This window comes from Grampus griseus (genome assembly GCF_964374135.1).
Source record: "Grampus griseus genome assembly, chromosome: 6".
NCBI lineage: Eukaryota > Metazoa > Chordata > Mammalia > Artiodactyla > Delphinidae > Grampus > Grampus griseus.
The window spans coordinates 3,094,747-3,109,387 of NC_139000.1; the positions used below are offsets into that span (position 1 = coordinate 3,094,747).

At 56.4% G+C, this 14,641-nt stretch overlaps 1 protein-coding gene across 2 annotated transcripts; it reads left to right on the plus strand.

Moving 5' to 3' along the window:
• The first annotated feature begins 7,283 nt into the window (after positions 1-7,283).
• LOC309823478 (ficolin-1-like) lies at positions 7,284-14,197 on the plus strand. 2 transcript variants are annotated; one of them, XM_082655792.1, is made up of 9 exons: positions 7,284-7,441; positions 7,925-8,038; positions 9,531-9,593; positions 10,060-10,095; positions 10,871-10,903; positions 11,342-11,469; positions 11,976-12,105; positions 12,983-13,117; positions 13,678-14,197. In XM_082655792.1, the coding sequence occupies exons 1-9, from the start codon at positions 7,348-7,350 to the stop codon at positions 13,923-13,925; spliced, it is 981 nt and encodes a 326-aa protein (XP_082511918.1). In that variant the 5' UTR covers positions 7,284-7,347; the 3' UTR covers positions 13,926-14,197. The 2 variants fall into 2 exon arrangements, with proteins under 2 accessions (XP_082511918.1, XP_082511919.1); XM_082655793.1 differs by having other exon boundaries at positions 9,531-9,584.
• The last annotated feature ends 444 nt before the right edge of the window (positions 14,198-14,641 follow it).

Genomic DNA, 14,641 nt, shown 5'->3' on the forward strand with positions numbered 1-14,641 from the left:
CCCGTGAGCCATGGCCACTGAGCCTGCGCGTCCGGAGCCTGTGCTCCGCCACGGGAGGGGCCACAACGGTGAGAGGCCCGTGTACCCCAAAAAAAAAAAAAAACCACTGTAAAGAAATTTGTTCGTTTTGTATAAAGTGCATCTCTTTAAAATGCAAGTCTCTCAAAGACTTGAGCGGTGTTTCTTCTTATCAGTGATCCTTCGATAGAAATCAGTTTGACAGCCTGATTCAGAGTGGAATTTGGTGCAGAAAGACAGAGTTTAAGGAGGAAAGGAAAGGATGCAGGACGCTTCTGACGGGCGGAGGTGATAAGTGTGGGGTCGATTTCACCTCTTTAACCGCTTGTCAGAGGACGAGGGTGTATTTCTCTCCTGCCTGAGACCCCAGTGGACATGACCACGGATGGGGAGCATCAGGGCCACCCATGGTGTTTGTTCCACCCTGGTTGACCTCACGTTCCCTCTGGGATGACATGAATGGGGCTCAGGCGGAAGAGAATGAAATGACCCAGTGAGAAGAGGTTTACAGGTGAGGGAGGGAGGAAGGGGCACTGCAGCTGAGCAGTCACTGTGAAGAGTCATGGGACAGGGACACATGTGCCATGTGTCGTGAAGAGAGCATCCCCAGGCTGGCCAGGGGACAAAAGGATAACGAAGATGACAAGGATACGGGCCTGGCCCAGATGTGATGGGGGCTCTGAACGCTTTCTGGGGCGGACAGTCTGTCCTGGAGTCAAGGACGGACGTCCAGGGAAAGGTTTGGGGAGCAGGAAATGGACGTGATCAGGGCTGAGTGGAAGAGATGTGGACCTGATATTTCAGTGTGGAGGGAGGCCTGATTGAAGGTCCTTCAGCAGTGCAGTGGGGAGGAAAGAGCGTGACTGAAGGAGGGGCTGCCCGTGCCCTGCACCAATGTCCTGCTTGCGGCAGGGGTGATGTCGGTCTCACTGCGCCATCTCCTACCAGTCATCTCGTCTTTACTGTCTCGAACACCCCAGCCTTCTTGCTTTTTCTCAAATCCACCAAGATCTCTTCCTCTTGCTGTAAGACTCTCACCTGAAACATTGCATATCCGACCCATGCGTCTCAGTTCCCTGCTCAAATGCCACCTCTTCCGAGAGGCTTTGTGGAACTCAGAGCTTAAAACAACTTACCCTCCAGACTTCTAGGGTCCAATCACTGGAAGATGGCATACATTGAATTAACCCTCCTGCCGATTAAACAATAAAGTCTAGAGTATCTATGAAAATACAACTAGTAGAGGGCAATGGAGAGGGACTAAAAGCAGACAGAAACTGGATGTGGGGTAAGATCGACAGTTACTCTGACCTTCTGCTGAGGGCCCTCCCGGTCCATGGGATGCAGGGGTAGCATCATTCAAGCAGAGGAGGCTGTCTCACTGGGCGGGGGACTTGGGTAAGAGATCCAGGCTACCGGGTGAGGAGTGGGGTGGAAATCCTAAGAAAGAGGAAGCCACGTCAGGAAAGCCCCAAATCTGCTACAGACCCTCTCCTGTCCTTGGCTGGTGGCTGATCTGAACACGTGTGAGGTGAGATGCCCATGGTGCACTGGGGGAACTGGCCGGGAGGCCAACACAGCTGAGTGGAGATTTCAGCACTGCCCAGTGTCGGGGTATAGTTTGAGCTCAAGTCCCATCATTTTGGATGGATTTGATAAACACCTCAGGCTTTCCCCCAGGGAGCCCAACCCTTAAGTAGAAGGACAGTATCCCAGGGCTGAAGTTTCTGCCTTGGGATTAAGGACAAAATAGAGCCATTATAACAAGCCTAGAGCCAAGACCCCCAGGCTCAAAGTGATCCCACCCACCTGCCTGCCAGCACCAAGTTCATCTCTCTTCTGAGAGAGGAGCTCAGAATTCAGAGTCTCTGTAACACAGTATCCACAATGTCTGGCACAGAATCAAGATTCACTAGACACACAAAAGAAGGAAAACATGACCCATGATCAAGAGGGGAAAAGTCAATAGAAACAAATGAATGGGTGCCTCAAATGTTGGAATTTACAGAAAAGGACTTCAAAATAAGTAGGATAAATATATTCAATAATATATGAGAAAAGATGGATATAATGAGTAAAGAAATGGGGGTTTCAAGAGAGAGAAGAAAGCTAAAAAATGAACCAATTGTAAATATTAGAACTAAAAATTGCAATATATGAAATAAAAAATTCACTGGATCAAGAAGACATACAGATGGCCAATAGGCACATGAAAGGATGCTCAACATCACTAATCATTAGAGAAATGCAAATCAAAACTACAATGAGGTATCACCTCACACTGGTCAGAATGGCCATCATCAAAAACTCTACAAACAATAAATGCTGGAGAGGGTATGGAGTGAAGGGAACCCTCCTACACTGTTGGTGGGGATGTAAATTAGTGCAGCCACTATGGAAAACACTATGGAGGTTCCTCAAAAAACTAAAAATGGAGTTACCATATGATCCAACAATCCCACTCTTGGGCATATATCTATAGAAAACTCTAATTTGAAAAGATACATGCACCCCAATGTTCATAGCAGCACTATTTACAATAGCCAAGACATGGAAGCAACCTAACTGCCCATCGATAGATGAATGGATAAAGAAGATGTGGTACATATATACAACGGAATACTACTCAGCCATAAAAAAGAATGAAATAATGCCATTTGCAGCAATGTGGATGGACCTAGAGATTATCATACTAAGTGAAGTAAGTCAGACAGAGAAAAACAAATACCATGATATCACTTATATGTGGAAGCTAAAAAAATGATACAAATGAACTTATTTACAAAAGAGAAACAGACTCACAGACACAGAAAACAAACTTATGGTTACCAAAGGGGAAGCGGGGAGAGGGATAAATTAGGAGTTTGGGATTAGCAGATACAAACTATTATATATAAAATAGATGAACAACAGGGTCCCACTGTATAGCACAGGGAACTATATTCAATGTCTTATAATAACCTATAATGGAAAAGAATAAGAAAAAAAATATTTACACATAACTGAATCACTTTGCTGTACACCAGAAACTAATACAACATTGTAAATCAACTATACTTCAAAAAAATATTTTTTAAAAAATAAAGGTTATTTGTTGCGAGCAGATTTACGTAACCAGGAACGAGGAAGCAAGTTCTTCAGGCTGATGGGAGAGGATCCCAGTTGAAAAAGCAAATTCTTAGGAAGAGGCAAAGGGTGACAGAAAGTCAGTACGAGGATAGGTGCAAAGTACTCTCTTTTTCAGTTAAAAATGTTGTTAAAAGACTATTGAATTTTTAAGACCAAAATAATGAAAACGCACTGTGTGGTTAAACTATAGGTAGAAACAAATTCTACAACAACAGTAGTAAAAAGGATTGTGGAAGGGTTGGTACGTGATGGGTGAAGCCCCTTGAGGGGGACGGCATTCGTTTATAATGTATTTCCTGGGCAACCGCTCAGTGTAACACAGAGGAAGAACCCCGAATTCAAGGCAGATATGGAATGAAATACTAAAAATGCTCGACCAACACAAAGGAAGCAAAGCACAAGGGAAAAACGACGGGATGTAAATGGAAGAGGACATGGGTACACCCAACACAGGGACGTCAGCGATCACGCTAAGTGTCAATCACGTGAGCGCAGATGAGAATCCAATCCGCGATGCACTGCTGGCGGGAAACGCACCGCACAGGGACGGCAGGGCGGAAGCTGATGAATGAAAAACACACACTAAGCAAACAGTGACCTTGAAAAATGCACCCTCCGGAGTCTCAGTCCATTGTCCTGTGTGCTTGGCAGCACCCGCCGGAAGAGACCCCCTGGTCACACGACCAGGCTGCTTCCCCAGGACGCTGGTGGCCAGATGGGGCCGTGGTCCAGAGCCAGCGGAAGGAAGGAAGGTGGGAGGGAGGTGCCCCCCCAGGCCCGATGTTGCCCCCGTGGGGCGCTCCATGTTCTTTCCCACCCTGCTGGCTGGGATGAAGATGGCCCTCAGGACAGCAGCCGTCTTTGGAAGGTGGCAGACATGTGCCGGAGGAACGTGGGTCTTGAAGTCACCCCCGACTCGTTGGGCTGTTAGGACCACTGTATGCGAGGTCACAGAGATTTCAGGTTTTATGCTTCAGTCTGATTAACCCCTAACGAGATGCCCTGCATGTATTTCCTTGGAGCGCACGTTGCTTTCAAATTACATCACAGTTCATACTGTATTCGTATGATGTAATTGTTTGTCTCTTTGATTCTTTTCTGTCTCCCCTCAGTAGCACACAGTCCCCTCCAAGCGTGCAGGGGCCGTCTGCTCTGTTTCCCCCTGTGTCACGGGGCCCAGAGGAGCACGGGGCACATAGCAGGTGTTCACTAAACATCCCTTTCTCTCTTGCTGGTGAGGCCAGTTGAACGGGAAACCGAATCCCTGTGCGCTGGCCCAGGGGATGCTCATGGGGCACCAGCGGCATCCGAGTTCGGAAATTCTGGAGCAGGAATAGCCCAAGTGCAAGGCAGCCAATGACCAGACTTTCATTTCGGATCGTCCTGGATTAATCCTTCACTTGCCGTGTGAGCAGCCTTTCAGCTCCAGCAGGGAGCCTTGCACGGATGCTGGGAATGTCTAATTCCTGTGCGGGGGCCATTAAAGATGAGGGTTGAGCAGGAAAAGGTGCCCTGGACCAGTAACCTGAGCACAGGTTCCTAAACCCTTCACTGTGGGGGGCGGAGACGTGCACCGGCAGGCAGGTGCTGGGGAGTCAGGACGGGGAAGGAGGATGGGAGGGGGTGGGGGCAGGACATAGCATCCCAGGACCTCTGGGGAGAGAGTTCTAATCCTGTCTCACCACTGGCAGGCTGTGTTGTCCCCAGACAGCATCCTTCCTTCTCTGCGTCTCAGTGTCCCGTCTCTAACAGGAGATGCCCTCAGAGGCACCGCAGCTGAGCAGTGCCTGAGCTTGCCGTGTGGGGCTCTCTCTCCTCCGTGGGGCTTCATCGCTAACTTTTGTTTCCTTTCTGGCACAGAGAAGATTACTCGGTGTGCTTCTGTCTTTTTAAATTAAATCAAATGCAATTTGTTCAATTAACATTAACATATTAACATTATGTTATGTTAACATTATAATATGTTAACATTAATTAACATATTAACATTATCAATTCAAAAGTCCCGTGATACCTGAAGCTTTTAAGTTGGACTTATAAACTTTATTCTCTATATAACAGGCCCATCTGAATCACTTCCTTTAAGGGGCCTATGATTAATGCACTAAGTTAACAGCTTTCAACGTTTTAATTGCATTTTCAAAATGAATGTATTCACGTTTGTGCTTTCAGGTTTCAGTTGTCTGCCTTTAACAAAACCTTCTGAGTAGAAGTTCATTTTTAGAAATCTGATACCGTAAACATATGAACGTGGTGAATTTAGGGGTCTCGACTATCAACTATAAGCACAGCAAGATTTCCGCATAAAATCACTAACTCGTTCCATCATTCAAGGTCGCACTTGCAACTGGATTATCAGGCTGTTACTGTAACAGGCCAAGTTCTCTTAAATGAAGCCAACACCCCAAATGCCAAATGGACATCAGTTTACTGACGCTACAGTATGAACACTGTGAATGTCAGCCTCTCGCCCCGTCTACACTCAGGGAGAAGCGCAGCCCCGGCCAGGAGGGCAACCCTCACCCACATAGCACAGGTGCTAAGGGGCTTTGTTCCAGCCCCAGCTCGGGGGGGTCTCTCTCGCATTCTGTCTGCACATCCCCAGGGAGCCCACCTCTGCCGGCCGAGTCTGTCCCCACGATGGATGGGGTCTGGCAACCCCTGCTCTTGCGAAGTTTACATCCCAGCAGCAGCACACACCCCCGTCAATCCGCTGCATGACACACTTCACTGTACTGATTATTTTGAGCTGTGGGTGCTTGAAAACCAGCAAATACAGGGGGAGCTTTCTGTGCACTCCCTCTTTCTGCCTAAAGACAGAGGCTCCACAAGAAACTCCGCTGTCAGCCCCTCCCGGGGGCGTCATCAACCAGGAAGATGGACCCTTGATTCGTTACAGGAGAGGACACCAGAGGTGGACACCACACTCAAACTGTCACAAACTAGCCGACCTCCGCCTGCCCTGCAAGGCCCAGGCCCCTTTCCTAAAACCATTTCCTCTTGTCTAAGATGCCTTCCCCACCCCCCCTTCCCCTACTGAGACAGTACTGTGTCCTGAATTCTAAGCCACCTCGGGGAATTACTCATTCCCCGGGGTGTCTCCCATATGGACAGAGTACCTGTGCTAAGAACCTTCTCTGTGCTTTTCTCTTGTTACTCTGTCTTGCATTACAGGGGTCTCAGCTGAGAACACAGAGGGTGGGGAGAACGTTACTTTTTCTCCCCTGCAGAGTGGAAGTCTTTGAGCAGCGGTCATAGACTCAGGTCACACACCCCATGGTCGTTGAAATTGTCTCCGATGGACCCTTGATACTCACATGAGTCTGTCTGACTTGGGGTCAGGATCCCAACACCCCACCTGGGCAGGGGCTGTTGGGACGGGGTTGGGGGAACAGACTTGCCACCTCCATCTCTAACGGGAGTCCCGGTGACAGCTAGCCTCAGCGTGTGGCCCTTCCCTGGGAGGTGTGGGAAAAGCACGCGGCCTGGTCCCTCCTGGGGTGGGTGCTGAATGCCCCCCCCAAGCAATTTCATGCCCTCCCCCACCCCACCCCACCCCTGGCCCCGCTTCCACGCCCCCCAGGCTGGAACGGCTGCAGTCGGGTTCACGTCCAGCCTCTGTCAAGGTCCCAGGGCCACGCTTTGCGATGCTCCTGGCCTGGCCGCCCCTGCTTCTCTCCTGCCGCATGTGCACTGCGGTCGGAAGCCCACGGCACACCGGCCTGGGGAAATCCCTGCCGCACACACCCTGCTCCCCTCGCCCCTCCCCTCTGATCAGCCTAGACCCCAGGAGAACTTTCTAAATTTCTGTAGACTTGAAGCCCATAAAATGCAAATGAATTCCTCAAACCCTGCCCCCCGAGAAGGCCTCAGGTGTGGCCTGGGCTGAGCTGGGTGATGGGGGGGGCGAGGCTGGCCCTTCCCTATGCAGGGCCTAGGGCGCCTGGTGGCTGGAGGGAAATGTCCCTGCCGAGGGGAAGTGGGGCTGGTCCGCAGGGAGCACGGAAGTCAGATGCTCAGAAAGGAGGATCTGGGCCCTGGAAGAGAACCAGCTGAGGCTGCTTCCACCTCCAGCTGGCGCCACAAGCCGGGGGAGGAACTGGCTGTCCCCACCGGGAGGAGAAACAGGGCCAGAGGTGACAGTGCGTGGCCACAGCCCTATAAGAGCACGGGGCTCCTCGGGCGGCCAACAGCAGAGCGATGGAGCAGCGTGGAGTGGCCATGGCCATAGGGCCTGCAGTGCTGGCCACCACCTTCCTGTGCACCATGACCTCCGCCCCTGACACCTGTCCAGGTGAGTCAGACACCAGGTGAGTAGGACCTGACAGCGGTCGGGTCTGAAAGCCGCAGGCCCCGTGCGCTAACAGCCAACTGGGCTGGGCCCCGAGCTAAGCCCTTCTGGACAATATCCTTATTCCTTGTGACAGTGAGTTGCAATCATCACTTCTCAAAAGCGGAGACTAAACGTTTTTGAACACCTCACTGCCAGGCACCATTCAGCACTGAGGCTGTGGGGAGGGTGGCTCAGGCAGGGTGGACCACAAGGCCAGGGCTCTGCCCTGCATCACCTCCACACCTGACCAGTGCCCACCAGAGGCGGGAAACTCACCGCCAGGCTGACCCTTCATCTGAGACGGGTGACTCGGGCCACAGCCAAGGGCCCAGGCCGAGGTCGCCACGGGGCAGATCCCCGTGGCTCGGGTGGCCTGTCGCCGGCTCTGCAGGGCTCTCAGGCCCAGGACGAGCTCCCTGACTGGCGCTCTGTGTCTCTCTGCAGAGGTGAAGCTGGTGGGTCTGGAGGGCTCCGACAAGCTCTCCATCCTCCGAGGCTGCCCGGGGCTGCCTGGACCCGCAGGGCCCAAAGGAGAGGCAGGCGCCAATGGACAGAAGGGTACGTGCTTGCGCTCGGGCATGGGGGTGCCTGAGCACCAGCTCTTCTCAAATTAGAGCCCGGGTGGGCACTGCCCCCTGCGGGTCTCAGGTCAGGAGCTTGGGTCACGACCCTGCTCAGAGCTGGCGTCACGACCCTGCTCAGAGCTGGCGTCAGGAGCGACCCCGGAGGCCCACCAAGATCTGTCATTCCCTGAGGAGGGGGCTGGTCGCAGCTAGTCTATGAGCTCACATCGGGGTCCACTTCCATAGAACACCCGCTTCCCGGTCCTCGATCCTGGCTTTACGTGGCCGTGGGCCAGATTCCAAGCCACGCGTACCCCGGTATTCTCACCTGAAAACTGCGGCCCCAGCGTTTCCTGTCTGTACCGCAGATGAGAAAACTGGGGCTCAGAGCAGTCAGCCATCAGCAGGGAGGGTGGGGCTGGACCTCAACGCAGTAGGAAGGCCCCCGAGCGCTCCACAGCCCTCCCGTCGACGTGGCGGCCCCCTTGTGGGGTTTCGGGCCCCGAGCCTGGTATGAAGGGCAGGTGTGCCCGCAGCTGAGGGGTGAGTGCCCCGGACCTGTGTGTGAGTGGGTGCTCCAAGGGCTATGGACACAGGGCCAGCTCGGAGGTCCCCAGCCTCTCACGTCCTGGGAGGCATCCAGCTCAGCGGCCGTGGGCACCCCGGGCAGCTCCTGGGATGGGAGGGCTGCGTGTGCTCACCACGATGGGCTCCAGGCTGGGGGTCCTGCCGGGGGGACACTGGGAGGAGGGGCCGGGCTGGGGCAGCTGCCCACCAGTGGGTGTGGTTGGCCCGCCCCAAGCCGAGCCGGCGCGCCCTTGGCCCCACCCCACGCACCCACACTCCCCGGGGAGGGCAGGCTGCCGGCAGACGCTCCTGCTGCCTTGGCTGAGCCTGGGGCCGCCTCTCCTGACCCTCCCCTCAGCGCTCAGGAGGAGGGGCAGGGCCCTGGGTGGTCCTAGCCCCCTGCTCACATCAGTAACGCAGACCTGGGAGGCCTCGTGGCTCCCGACCCCTCCTCTCTGGAGGTGGAGAGAGAACCACCCCAGAGGGAGGCATAATTGCGCCCGGCCGCCCCTGCGTCCAGCACTGAGCACAGGGCAGGGCCCCGCCTCCCTCCCAGAGCCAAGGGGCCGGAGGGTCCTGTGTGACAGGGTCTCTGAGGATGTGCTCTTGGTCCCAGGCCCCCGGGGGGCTCCGTGACGGTGGCCTGGACCTGGGCTGCTACACGGAGCTGGTCGGGAGCCAGATCGCTGCTGGTGGTTCCCTGGAGCCCGAGCTGGGCGCGCCGGCCGGTCGGCACCGGGTGGCTGTGAGCGCTTTGTCCTCGCCGCCTGCTGTCACCCTCGGGCTGCGTCCCAGGGCAGTGACCCTGAGGATACCGCAGCCGGGACGGGAGGGGCGGAACCGTATCCTTAGGGCAGAGACGCTCAAGTAGAATTCTTCAGGTTGCCTTTTCCTCAATGATGTATCTTTGGAATTTACAGGAGAGCGAGGTTCTCCCGGAGTCCCTGGGAAGGCAGGGCCGGCCGGGCCCAAAGGTACCAAAGGTGATGAAGAGCTAGGACCCCTGAGCAGGACCCCGGGGCCTGTCTACAGAGACATGAGAGATGGAGACAGACAGAGAGCGAGAGGGAGGAGGTGGAGAGAGAGATGGGAGAGAGACAGAGAGAGGGAGGGGGGCCAAGTGAGAGACGCACCTGTCCTATTTCCTGTTTCCAAAGAGCTTCGAGACAGCGTGTGAACTGGGTCCCGGGTCCGGGGCCCCAGGTCCAGAGCAGCCTCTCATAACCCAGGGAAGAATCCAGGCCTCTGAGCCCGCCCCCCGCAACTCGCCCAGCTGAGACCCAGGCATTGGAAAAGTGTGGGCCGCGGAGCATGCATGTGTGGTGCCCAGAGCCTCAGCCCCGCCCCCCATGCCCCAGCTCCCGAAGAAGTGAGCACTTGGGTGGTTTCCAGAGCGGAGGGTCGATGTCCACTGACCAGACGTCTTGTGCATCTCCTGTCTCTCCCCAGGAGACCGAGGGGAAAAGGGCGCAAGTGGAGAGAAAGGTGAGCCCCTCCGCCTCCCTGGGGTCACTGGGCAGGCTTTGCAGGGGGCTGGGGCATCCAGAGAGCTCGGTCACGGCTACCACCATCTGGGGGAGGAACTCAGACCACAGCCCTGGCCCTGGCCCTGCAGCGGATGGGTGCGGGAGGAGGGGCCTCTGAGCCCGGCCTGCTTTGTCAGCGGCCGGTGAGCACTCAAAGCCCAGAGGCTCCGGAGTTGGACCCAGGTGACTGGCGATACCGCTTTGCTACATGATTTTGGACATTTTGCTTATAATGCTCTGATTTATGCTCATTTATTTAAAAATTTGTGAAAGCAAGAAAAGGCAAAACGCCAAGACACAGTCACATGCTCTGGTTACAAATACAAAGTGCGAGGTTGGGGCCCAGACCCACAACCCAAATGCTCCCCAGTACTTTCCACAAGCAGAGGCTGTGCTGGAGACATAGGCTGTGGAAAGCGATAGGCCTGGGGGCGCTGCACCTCCACCGCCGTGAGCCGTGAAGCCCAGGCGAGGTGGCCGGCACGGCGGTCCAGCCAGGGCCCCGCGGGACGGTGCTGGCCGCCAGCCCCCAGGCAGGCCGGATGCAGTGGGCGCCGAGCAAGCCCAGGGATGCTGAGTCTAGGAGCTGATCCGCAGGGCTGGAGGCTGAGGGTCCTGCAAAGAGCTGGATGATGGTTTCCTTTCTCCACGCTGTGTTCACGGAGCAACGGGGCTGAGGGGTGGGGGCGCTGTTTCCAGACGTGTGACGTGCATGTCCTCGCTCCCCACAACAGGAGAGCCGGGGGAGCTTCATTCCTGTGCCACAGGTGACTGCGCACACGCCGACCCCCGCACCTCCGCCTGGACCTGCTCCTGCTGGGAGTGGGGGAGGGGTGGGTCGACCAGAAGGCCAGCTGCACAGACTCAGGTTCCACCTTCCAAGGACAAAACCCTCTCTGCGCATATCTTACTCCCCACTTACCCGAGTGATAGGCAGCCATTGCCTGGATAACTCGAGTATATTCCTGGAGGAGGCCAGGTGCCCAGGAGACTAGGCGGGGGCAGCCCTGGGAGGTGGGGATGGCCAGGTCGTCGGGGCCTGGCCGTCACAGCCGGGTGGCCTTGGGGGCCGCGTCTCTGTCCCAGGACTCAGAGCCTACCTCCCCCAGGCAGGTGTCCCTGCCTCTCCCTCCTCCCCCTCCCCCTCCCCCCTGCCCCGCCCAGAGCTCCTGTCCTGGCGTCCATTCCCCGGCTTCCCTTCCCAGGACCTCGGACCTGTAAGGAGCTGCTCACCAGGGGACACTTTCTGAGCGGCTGGTACACCATCTACCTGCCCGACTGCCGGCCCCTGACCGTGCTGTGTGACATGGACGTGGACGGCGGGGGGTGGACCGTGAGTGGGGGGGACCCAGCGATGGCCGTGGGGTTCACCCAGCGATGGCCGTGGGGTTCCTGGCAGGGGTGGGCGTGCCTGGGAGCCTCACCTGGTGGCAGAGCACTGTTTAGTGGCCTTTGTGAGACCGTCCACTCCTTCCAGGCAGAGGCTGACCCCGTCCTTTCACTGAGGTCGGGAGAATCAGAAATGTCGGGGGAGGGGGCTGTGGACCCACATGGGAAGGAGTCCCGTGGCTCAGGGCTGTGGGCTCAGGCCCGGAGGTGCCCACCCCTCTGCAGCCGTGTGGCGTTGGGCCTATCGCCTGCCCTCTCTGAGCCTCCGTTTCCTCCTTGGTCCCATGTGGGTGTCCCTGACTGCCCCTGGGCTCTTGGATGAGACCCACGTTCTGGTCCTCAGCCTGTGATGCCGGTGAACTACCAGCGCTGCTCCCGCATGTGGCCGGGGTGCTCTGTGGGGGGACGGCAGTGGTACCCCGTCTCCCCAGCCCTCCCCATCGTGTGCAGGTTTTCCAGCGAAGGAGCGACGGCTCTGTGGACTTCTACCGGGACTGGGCCGCGTACAAGCAGGGCTTCGGCAGTCAGCTGGGGGAGTTCTGGCTGGGGAATGAAAACATCCACGCCCTGACCGCCCAGGGTAGGGCCGCGGCCGGGGGCTCTGTGGTGGGGTGCCTGAAATGCACATGCCCCTGACCTCAGCCCTGGGCCATGTGCGCCAGAGGACCCCGCTCCTCCTGGCCCCCGGGGTGGTCACGTGTGACAGCAGGAGGGGTTATTCCTCTGAGAACCTAGGACGTGTATCCTCTTACACTCTCTGAGTGTTCAAATCGGAGGAGGTGGATTATTGGAGTGAAGACGACTTCTGGTCTCGGGACCGATCGTGTCTAGAACCCGAGAGTCGGAAGTGAGGGGGAGGCCATCTGGATCGGGGTGGCCCTTCTCCCACTTCCAACGGTTGGTCCTTCCTTGAAACTGGGATCTTAGGCCCACGGAGCCCCTCCCTTGCCTCTCCCGCTCAGTGCATGTGGCGGTCCCCACGCAGGCCCCCTCACCCCACTTCTCCGTTCCACAGAATCAGCTTCACAGCTGGTCCTGAGTTCAACGGCAAACCTGTAAATCCTTTCTTAATCCTTCCGCTCCCTCATGGCAACCTTGACGGTATCCACTCATGTGCCCTGAGATTCTTGCAGAAGAAACTACACATGCAAAGGTTTCCTGCCATGGCATTCACAGCTATTTGCAGGAGAATTTAGGGTTTCCCACTAGAGCGAGGCTTCATTCCGTCCAGGTCCACTGATGGTGGAATTTCAGGCATGGCTGGTGGAGCAGCAGGGGAGCTATTTGAAAACAGGGAGGCATCCCTGAGGTCCTCCCACCAGCCCAGCCTCTCACACCTTCCCGGTGAATTGTCCCCGATGCCAACTTCAGACGTCCCCTAAAGCCCACATTCCCACCCCCCGTGCCTGTAGGCAGAGGGTCCCTTCTGCTGGGCCCTGAGCACCCACCTCCAACAGGAAGCAGCGAGCTGCGGGTAGACCTCGTGGACTTTGAGGGCAACCACCAATTTGCCAAGTACCAGTCATTCAAGATGGCGGGTGAGGCAGAGAAGTACAAGCTGGTCCTGGGAGCCTTTGTCGGGGGCAGTGCAGGTGAGAGTCCGCGAGGGGCACAGCAGTGGCCTGGGCTTCAGCGCGGGGTTTGGGGAAGCAGAGAGGACCTGCTTAGTGTCCTGGCTCTGCCTCTTCTGTGTGTGATGTTCTTGGGGACTTAACCTCACCAGTTTCTTATCCACACGGTAAGGTAATACTACGCACACCTAAGTGTACCCACAAGGCTGATGTGACCCATGACAAAGTCCAAAAAGCTGTGGCATTATTATTAACTACCATTTCTGATGAAAAACGGGGAAGGATGATAATTGAGCCCATTTCCCTGAAGGCTCCATTCCCACTCTTGTGACTGGAATTCTCCCCTGAGGAGTGAAAGAGTTCTCCCCCTAAGTGAGAGGATGCCTGTTAGCTGGCAGGAGCAGACCAGAGGAGGGGATACCGAGGCCTCTCCATCAGCAGAGGGATGCTCCCTGGGGTCATGTGAGGGGCACCCCTTGGAGTTGCACAGTGCACACCCGGACACAGCAGCTTTGACCTGGACCAGCGTCGGGGACCTCTTAGCCCTGTGTGCCAATTAGGCGACCTTTCCTTCTGAGCAGGTGATTCCCTGACGTCCCACAACGACAACGCCTTCTCCACCAAAGATCAAGACAGCGACAAAAATACTGCCAATTGTGCCGTGCAGTACCAGGGGGCCTGGTGGTACAAGGATTGTCATGTGTCAAACCTGAACGGTCGCTACCTTGGGGGGCCCCACGAGAGCTTTGCAAACGGCATCAACTGGAGGTCAGGGAAGGGGTACAACTACAGCTACAAGGTGTCGGAGATGAAGGTGCGGGCCACCTAGGGCAGGGCTGGCCGGCCAGAGCCTCTGGGAGCAGCTCCCTCTGCACACAGCCCGGTGGGGCAGCCGGTCCAGAGCCCTCCCCAGGAAGGTGACGCGGACCTCCGTGTCACTGTCGTCACGGGAGCAGCAGAGCCGCATCCTGTCCCCTGGGCAGGAGGCCCTCTCTCTGTGCCTCCACTGACTTGCAACTCTTCTGTCCCACTCACGAGGATAAGAGAAAATGCTAATCCAGATCTTGCCAGACGTACATGTTCTCAATAAAGACACTTGCTTACCCGACAGCAGGCGCGGGACTCCTTCGTCACTTCCACGCTCTGACCTGTGCCCCTGTCTGTCCGTCTGTCCCCGTGACCTGGCTCTGCAGGTGCCCTTTGGCCTGAAGGTGTTTCCGACGGTCTGAGGCCAGAGTCACAGAGCAGGGCCCGCACGTGGGGCTGCGTACCAGTCAAGTGTCACTCTCCCTGCCGGGCCGGGCCGCTGTCTGCCTCCAGGCAGTTTTCGAGCTCAGGCTGAGTAGAGGGCCAGAGGCCGAGCCACGTGACCACACATCCTAAAGTCTTTACTCTCAGCCCTTCAAGAAAGTGTCCTCTGACCCCAGGCTCAGAGGTGAAGTGGCCTGCGCAGTCCCAGCCTCCCGGCCCCAGCTAGTCCACACCGCCCAGGCTCCTGGGCCCCCACTATCCACAAAGGGTGATGGCGGCCTGGGAATCCCTCGC

Bases quoted from the DNA above. Each gene is read 5' to 3' on its own strand.
- LOC309823478 (XM_082655792.1), top strand. From the start codon at position 7,348: ATGGAGCAGCGTGGAGTGGCCATGGCCATAGGGCCTGCAGTGCTGGCC. The intron at 9,594-10,059 runs GTGATGAAGAGC...GTCTCTCCCCAG, and splicing joins CGGGCCCAAAGGTACCAAAG to GAGACCGAGGGGAAAAGGGC. The intron at 13,118-13,677 runs GTGAGAGTCCGC...CCTTCTGAGCAG, and splicing joins CTTTGTCGGGGGCAGTGCAG to GTGATTCCCTGACGTCCCAC.